This window comes from Corylus avellana, chromosome 5 (assembly GCF_965113065.1).
Source record: "Corylus avellana chromosome 5, dhCorAvel1.hap1.2, whole genome shotgun sequence".
Lineage (NCBI taxonomy): Eukaryota > Viridiplantae > Streptophyta > Magnoliopsida > Fagales > Betulaceae > Corylus > Corylus avellana.
Genome location: NC_142494.1, coordinates 23,837,319 through 23,846,384, shown reverse-complemented (window position 1 = coordinate 23,846,384; position 9,066 = coordinate 23,837,319). Strand labels below are relative to the sequence as shown.

At 36.0% G+C, this 9,066-nt stretch overlaps 1 protein-coding gene across 1 annotated transcript; it reads right to left on the bottom strand.

Moving 5' to 3' along the window:
• Positions 1-2,047: 2,047 nt before the first annotated feature.
• LOC132183390 (isoprenylcysteine alpha-carbonyl methylesterase ICME) lies at positions 2,048-9,066 on the bottom strand. Its single transcript, XM_059596817.2, has 11 exons — positions 8,607-9,066; positions 7,825-7,901; positions 7,565-7,634; positions 7,338-7,418; positions 6,406-6,480; positions 5,587-5,688; positions 5,356-5,502; positions 3,771-3,836; positions 3,474-3,611; positions 2,614-2,704; positions 2,048-2,392 (listed from the first exon to the last, which is right to left on the bottom strand). Exons 1-11 carry the CDS (start codon positions 8,822-8,824, stop codon positions 2,231-2,233), a joined length of 1,227 nt encoding a protein of 408 aa, XP_059452800.2. The 5' UTR covers positions 8,825-9,066; the 3' UTR covers positions 2,048-2,230.

The following is a 9,066-nucleotide window of genomic DNA, read 5'->3' as shown; positions in this document are numbered from 1 at the left end:
TTCATTTTGGGATATATCTACTTGGATAGTACTACTGCAGACCTTCTATCTCTAAGTACCCTGCTCCTATTTATAGACCATCCAAATCCAAGGAAGTGTGTGAGCGTGTCTAATGGATTGATGGATACATGCACCACGTAAAAAACCAAAAAAACAAAAAAAAAAAAAAAGCAGTGAAATATAAAATATAAAGTAGAAAAGTCTTAAACACAGAAAGTAGACCATATAAGTAAATTTTTTTTTTTTTTTTTTGAGATGTTCGCATAAGAGGGAGGATTCAAATTAGTGACCTCCACTTCATTAAGTGTAGTCCTTAGCCAATTTAGCTACTTCTTATGGACCCACATAAGTAAATTAGATTGGTTATAATTTTGAAAGTCCATGTATAATCCTAATTAAGTACCACAACAACATCCCATAAATATCCTATAAATCTTATGTATAATTAAAATCTATTAGCCATTATAAATCAGCATTAATTGCAAAAAAAAAAAAAAAATCAATGCATGGTTACTTGCCACATCTGCTTTGTGGCATCCATCTTTGTAGAATTTTTGTGTAGTATGTAGCAATATTACTAATTAATTAGTATATGGCATTACAAGTAATCAACTTTTAAAGTTCTAAATTTAACTCTTAATTTGAACGAAAGAGCTAAACAAATTAATTAAATGTCTGCTCCAAACAGAATTTTGCAAACATACATTATAAAAATATCCCATTCAAACACTCAAAAGACAAGGCTCTGGTCCTAAAATATAATTAATGTGTTTGAATATTTAGCCAGAAAACAGAAGGGCCTCCTACAAAAACCCAACCAATGCTGAAATCTTGAAGAAATTTATTTGAAGGTACACTAATTATTGTGAAGCAGCCAGTACACTAAAATCGCCGTCATAGAAATAGAATACTTATCTTCTCATCTTGAGGCAAATTCCTCGAGCTCTCCTTGTGTGTGAGCAAATTTAGAGGAGAGAAATGAGAACAAAGAAGAGGTGGTTCAGCTTATGACCTACGTCTACGCATTAAAGCATTTTCATGACTACATTTTTCCTTTATATATTTAATTAGTTACCATACTCTTATTTATAGAGAAAGAGTATAAATATTACAAGTATTTTCTTTCTTTTCTTTTTTGACATGTCCGCACAAGAGGGGGAGAAGAATTCAAACTTGTGATTCCCGCTTCATTAAGCGTGATCCTACCCAATTGAGCTACCTCTTAAAAATATTAACAACAATAAAGTTAATTTATCATTTATAACTTTTATCTCTTAAACTCCTGTAACTCTTAATTCTTGAGTTATTGTACTCTTGTGTTAATAAGCATGCATGAGCCACATACATCAAGCGAATCTTTTAAACTGATGAAATTAATTTGTCCATCATGAATATTGACTCTCAAGTCAATGGCACTGATCATTGACTCATTCAAGCTGCCAATGTGTTTATGGTCCTCAAAACAGCTTTTACGAAGAAAAACGGAATTTTCCTTCCAAATCAAGAAAGGTCTAAAGATAAGGCCCTCTCCCTTCAACTCATCATTGCGCGCGCACACATATACATATATGTATCTCACACACACACATATATACATATATCTCGAAACTTGCCTAGGGCAGGAGTTTGATTCGATGAACTGCCCCCTTCGGCTCTGCCAACTATCCAGTTGGCAACATCACTTATGTCAATCGGACAAGAAGAGTAAAAAATTATGCGAAAAATCAAGCACCCATACACAATAGTTAGGGCTGGGCAAAACGGAAGCCTACCATCCACCATTGACCCGTCACCAACGGCTGGCAGCCGGTAAGCAGAAGAAAAAATTTATTTCCGACAATGTCAGGCCAGTAGGGGGAATATATGTTAAAATGTTGGGGGTTCCGACCAGACCTTTTTGGTGAGAATGTTTATGTTTGTCAAATCACAACTTAAGAAGTTAAGGCAAAGAAGGGTCCCGATCATTTTATGAAAACATGTCAACCATCAGAGTGGGGAGAAAGATGAAATCAGTTCAATTTGTTAGTTTGTGAATGCAGAACATGTATTTACTTCAGAAAAAGATTTAATAATTTGAAATACGACAGGCACTGATGCACTTTACTCTATGATTTTTGGTTCCAAATATCACCCAAAGAATAAGAACTGTTCTCCTAAAGAGAACACAAAATGGACAAAAGTAACAAAGGTATCCGAATAAATTGTTTTATAAACTTCGTGATTGTAAGGGCTAGAAGGGGCTGATCTCGCGAGCCAGCTGTAACAAAAACTCGGGAACAAGGCGTCTTCTTGGAGGGGCCATTGCATCCTTGGCAAGAGCTTCCTTATCATCGGCATGTATCTCAGCAACTATATGGTCAAACAGTTCATTTTTGCCCCCTCTCAAAGGATCCTGCATATAACCAAAAAGTAGAGGGTTGCTTGGAAGGACAAAGCTTCATATTGTATACATAAATTCTAATGGTCTATACCAAATTTGCTTTTAGGAGTTTGAAATATTGATCGCTATACCACATTGGAATGGAAAATAAATGATAAGGCAATGCATAAAGTCAGATCAGTGGTTAACAGCTAAAGTAATAGTAACAAGAAGATATCCGGGACATCACTTACTTGAAGAAACAAATCTGTATGTGTCTTTCCCTCGAACAGAATCAGCGTTGCTTGAGCTCCTGCCCTTTGAAGAGCATCCGCAAAAGTTTTACTGCAAAAGACAAGTAAATATCTGTAAGTATGCACAAGCGCATCTCATAAAAATTATAGTGCAACCGAGTCACGTATTCAGATGCAAATGGCAAGAAGGATTAAGGAAACATTGAAGTTTCCATAGAAGGGACCTTCTCACTAATTCCCTCAATCTTCACTTTACACCACACCGACCCCAATTTTGTCATAAGGCATGGCATGGAATTAACTCAACTTCATCATACCACTTCTTTTGAGATTAGTGAATAATATTAGACAGGAAAGGGACAGATAAATGACAGACATTTTTTATACGAGGCTTACTATGCCATTTAGTCACTCCAATTATGCATCATTTATGTATTATTTCATATAATTTGAAGAGTTTTGGATGGGAAGATGGGCTCTTTAGACAAATGTGTGCAATTTCGATTTTATCCTTTAAAAAATGCAAAGACGGGACATAATGGTAAAAGTATATTTTTCTCTTCTCATTCCTTCCCCTTTTCTTTCCTTTCCATCACAAACGAGGAAAAGGTGGACTCCCCTTACTTCCCCCCTCCTTCCCCCTTCCCCTCTCTTCTGTTCATCCCTCCCACTTTTCATCCATCTTTTTGTATGGGTAAGTCATACATGCACTCAATGGGTCTTGAACCCACCACCCACCCTGCACAGTTCACCTTATTCTTTATAGAGTAAGTGCCATTTGAACTAAAGCTTACTGGCTACTTTCCATTCCTCCTACCAAATATGGTTACCTTGCAGAATTTATTCCAGGAGATTCTAACCTTTCATCTGATGGTATGGAATAATCTGAGGTTCCATGAAAAAGAGTAATAGGAGGCAGGTGAGAAACAGCATCTCTAATGCTTGAATCTTGTATCATAACTTCAGGAGAAAATCGTTGCAATGATTGTTCCATAATGCTGTAATTACAGATTACAACAATATATATACATATATAAGGTGATAAAAAAAATAAATAAAAATAATAATAATAATAATAATAATAATAATAATAATAATAAATAAATAAATAAATAAATGTATGCCTATCTATTCCCAGCAAAATATTGGGCAAGTACCTTAAGAAAACAGAGCTATAGAGGCCTCGATTGTGCAAGTGCTCAACTAAATTATGTAAATTGTACCTGCTCAGAATTTCCAGGGGAAAAGAGTCAAAAGTATGAACCTAAGTTCTGCATCCACCATTAGATTGACAAACATGATACAGAAGCATCGTACAGAATCTGTTCTAGTATCTTCTCAACAACATAAAACCATCAAGCCATTATCTTTCAACTTTCTGAAAACAATTCATAAAGATCTTGCATCCCAAAAATAGGAAAGCAAAATGAATCCTATCAGCCTTGTACTGATAGGGAACAGGAGCCAGTGGGGTGGCATGGGAAAATGTTTGATTTAAAGATGCATATCATTTTGTCGTGCCAGCTATTACCTAAAAAATTGAATCTATTCTGTGAAGCCTTAAATAATTGATGCATCAAACTTGTCATACTTTCTGAACTTTATGATGATACTAAAATATATACGGTATCTTTCGGCGAAAACGAATATGATAGTATCTACTCTTAGAACTAGACCTCACACCTATAATAAGCACATAGCAACTTAGCGTAATCAAGGACCTAAATAGTGTCCATGTACCATATGACAATTGGTCAACAATTTCCCTCTTCTAATAAAAAAATAAGTAATCATTTGATCCAAAACACAGTACACTTGCATTACAAAACACTAAATACGCTGATCCAAAAAATTACTTTTTTTCCTTCCCATTTTTGTACTTTCCATAAGATTTGGCGGAGTTTTGAGGGAAAACTAGGCCAACAGCTTACAGATTTTAACTTGAACAATCATATGTTCCATCTTCCAATGATACAACACATTCAAGGATAAGAGGTGGTACCACATTCTCTTTCCCATTACGAATACCACAAGGATCCGCACATTCTATGTAACTTAAGATAGTCATGATTAACAAAAACATGTATAGCATGCATGTAGCACCCCTTTGAAAATCGAAAGGCCTTCCTTTACTACACTATTTCCAATAATCAAAAAGCACAGTAACTTAAGAGCACATTTGCTAAACTACAGCTCCACAATAGAAAAATAAAAGCTGTGCAATAGGAAAAACAGATATGTCACGCAGCTGCAGTTCCAAACTCTGGCACAGTAATTAAGAAGGCAATTGGTAGATGTTCAGTTGGTCCATCCATGTGCCATTAGTATGGGAACACAAAAAACTATGGGCTACATTCCATATCTGCGAAGGCAGAAGAAGGGGCATATTGCTTACTATTTCGAGGATTCAAGTGAGAACTGATTTATGATTCATGGTACTAAGAAGACATCAACAACCAGTGACCAAAATTTGGTAAAAGCGCCAGTAGACAGAGTTCCATTTTTCTCATGAACATAATACTCTCATTATCATCAAGTTCCAAAGCTTGATTTTTCTTGTCTAGGTTCATAAAAGGTTAAACCCCAACTATGATTCTTACAATCATTTACAAATTTCCACTAGTAAATGGTGAACTGGTCAAAAAGGCAATGAATTAAACATATTAGATCATCTTAGAGGCCCTGATCAGATTCAGTAAACTTGCACAAGATTCACAATAAAAGGAACAGATAAAAAATTACCCTCCAGATAAACCAAAATAAGCTTTTAGTTGAGAGACACTCCAAGAAATACTCTCTTCTTTCCCAGATTCAGATTCTTTGATTGCTTGCTCCACGAGAGCACAAGCAGAAATGTGTGCACCAGCTGATTGCCCCATTAGATATATCCTACCCACATATGAACAAAAAGATCAATGACATGGTTTGAAGATGAGATGGTGAATGCCCAAAACAAAGAAATTAGTCTGTCACCTGTTAGGGTCACCCCCATATTCAGCTATGTGATTGCAGACAAATGAGATTCCCTGAGAAACATCTTTTACCATATCACTAATAGTCCCCTGAGGAAAATTTCTGCATGCATATATAATTTGTCAGGGTAGACAACATACACGAATTAACAATAATAAATATAACAATTACATGGAATTTACCAATCAGGATAGATGCTTGATTAATTGGACAACAAACTCTAACACAAGAAGCCATCTTTAATGCAATGGCCAATATGCTTAAGCTATACCAAGCATTAATATACAGGCACAACTGATAAATTTGCATAAATTACCTAGACATGATCAATTGTCTTAAACCATAATCAACAGAAAACTGTACAAATTCACATACTTTTAACTAGAAATCTATTTTTATTGAGTATATTGTATTTTTATGGCACTTCAGAGTGCTTGGGATTGGGATTTCTACTCCTAAATTGTTTGTTTATGTTCGGTACAACTCTTTGTGAAACTAAGGAGAGCAGCCAGCCCTATTTTATTATATTATATTAATTATTAGCAGGTAGGTTCCAAAAGCAATTCAATTCCATTTTCAGGCATTTACAAGTTGTGCAGGCCTATGAAACAGGAGGCAAGTGGATTTACAAGATCAAACACAAGCCTTTCGTGATGAAATGACTTCGGTATGGTGCTGCTTGAACTGAAATTAAATACCAATTGTCTTTGGGCTTTGGCTCACGTAGTAAAGGTTGGGCGTGGGGTTCATTTAGGGTCCCAGATTCAATTATGCTATTTAAAAAAAAAAAAAAAAAAAAAGGAATCCGCAAACAAATACCTGTAGTCAAGGCATGCCACTAATATGTCTCTTTCTGCCAATTGCTGTCCTAAAAGAGAACCCCACGCTTTGTACCTAATACACATAATTGATGTTGAGAAAACTAAGTAGATGAATCGATATGATGGAAGGGAATGAATGCTATTATCTACAGTGCCTCATACCACATATTTGACATCAGCAAGGAAAATAAAATAAAATGGCTATAAATTGTTATAGCTAACAGAGTTCAACCAGGCAGTGCTACAAATTTATAATGTAACCAGGATTTGCCCATCAAATAAGGGTGTTTTTTTTTTAATTGGGGGAGAGGTGGGGGAGGTAGTTTGTTTGATGATGAATCAGATAATGTCAATACCCAAAATATTTGGGATTTCTCACATTTCACCTCTTGTGTTAGTTCAAGTAGCAATAGTAAATTTAACTTCAAAAGTTTAATATACTAGTATTACCAAACAATACTAGAAATCATCTTCAAAGCAATGAATTTACTTTCCATCCTACCCTCCATCCTCTCACAGACAAGTTTAACTAGGCTAAATCATAGATCCCTTTAACTGTATTTCATATTGCCAAAGAGCTCCTTGTCAAGTGTAATTGGGCAATTATTTTCATTAGCACAGATGGGAAGCACTTGCTACCTCAAAGGGTCTGTGTTCATCCCAAATGCAAATTGGCAATCCTTGCCAGTATGACCGGAGACTCTCACAGCAAAAATACTAAACTTTTGTTTCCAGTGCTAAAATTAGAATCAGACAGTAACATATATTTAAGCTGTAAATATACTTTAAGCCCTCTACCAGAGAATAGGCATGGCTCAGTTTGTTGCCCTATATTTAGTGCATAGATTAAGCTACCAGATAATATAAAACAAAAAACAATTTCAACATGAAAAGAGATGCAAAAGCTAGCAGCTATCTCAAATCACTCACCCAATAATCCAAGCTCCACCAGTTACAAATATCACAACTGGCTTCGGTTCATCATTATTTTCAGGCAGATATAGATCCAACCTGTTAAAACGTAAGAAACACAATTGCAACATAAAAATAAATAAATAAATAAATAATTAGCATTTGCATGTGATGCGTGAGCAAGCTCATAGCTTATAAAAAAGAATATATAGAAATAAACCATTACCTCTATCACAATTACATACCTATTTCTTGGTTGGTCTCCATATACAACACTTCGCCAGACCTGGCTGGAGAAGAAATAATAATATGCCACTGCAGTAAATTAGCAAGCAAGTTATATGCGAATACATCCCAGAATACAAATTTGTTACTGCCAAAGATTGAAGAGTAATCTATAAATCATGCCACTTTTTTTCTTTTTTCTTCTTTTTTCTTTTCTACATATGGCTTAATCAAGAAATCCCCAATATACTTCATGATCTCGTACATAACTATGACGAACCTTGAAGAAATCCGGGCATGAGTAGCATGGCATAACAACCAAGAGCAAATAATCTAGTGATCCACCGGTAGCCTACCCTGAACGATAAGAAATGATTAAACAAAAAACGATAATACACGCAAATTTAAATAAAACAATGCGAAACTTTTCCGTGTCACTCGGACCATTATGGTTACCAAATAGAACAGAACCCTTTGATACATCAATTTTTTTTTTCTTCTGATTTCAGACGGTTAAAGTAGAGTAACTAAGCACATACAACACACCAAACTCGTCCAAGAACTATATTTGATAGAGTCAGCAGAAGTGTAACAAATACTTAAGCACAAAAACAATCCTCTCCTCAGATTTTGCAAAATTTTCCCATGTACAGACATTCTTCACTTAGTACAGGCCAAAATGTTACAAAACCATCATCCATGCATGCTGGGAATCCACGAATTGACACCCAAAAAAAAAACCCCACAACTGCTATAACAAAGTTTATAAACTTGAATGTGAAAATTTAAAATTTTGGTTTCATATTCAAAAAGATGAAGCATTCTATTAATTATACGATTGGTTGGTTAGAGATTAGAAGAAAAATAAATTCAAAATTTTTAGAATTAAATAAAAAAAAAAAAATCAACTGAACCGTATGTTATTGAATAAATTATTTAGCCAAGTTTCTCGGTTGCTTCGCAAAGGGTAAAGCAGCAGAAAACGCCAAAACTTTCAAAGTTGTCTTCCTTACGTTTTCTCGGGAACCAACAGAAAATCTAAGTTTCAAAAAAGCATAGTACCCTAGATATCGGAGGAGGGTGAAGCTGAGCCGGGTGATAAGATAAGTCTCGGCGGCAGCGTGCCCGAAATCTCGGCTGAAAGACTGAGTCCGCCCGGGCGGAGACGACTGGCTTCCAAGCTTTCCGACGGGCCTGCGCCGGCGCTGGTGACTTTTGGCGCCATCAGTGCAACCGAGAACCTTAGGAGAACGCAAGGGCTCGGTGTCCACGTCATTCATGTCCACTTTTCCCCTTGGCCTGCGTATATTGAATGAATTAAATGGACGGTAGCGATCGGTCAGATTCGCCGGAGAATTATTGATAGTAAAGCAATGTGGGAGTTGATCGGGGATTGGGTTTTGAGAGCCTGAGAGGGAATCTTGCTGCTGCTGTGCTCTGTCTTGTCGGTGTTTAGTAAGTTTAAACAAAAATATTTTGAATTTCGGGGGAGAAGACGCCTTTCGGTGGTCTGTAGAGTATT

Excerpts from the sequence above, each read along its gene's own strand:
- LOC132183390 (XM_059596817.2), bottom strand. The coding sequence starts at position 8,824 with ATGAATGACGTGGACACCGAGCCCTTGCGTTCTCCTAAGGTTCTCGGT. Across the intron at positions 5,689-6,405 it reads GTGGCATGCCTTGACTACAG|AAATTTTCCTCAGGGGACTA; the intron begins GTATTTGTTTGC and ends ATATGCATGCAG. Across the intron at positions 2,393-2,613 it reads ATACAGATTTGTTTCTTCAA|GATCCTTTGAGAGGGGGCAA; the intron begins GTAAGTGATGTC and ends GGTTATATGCAG.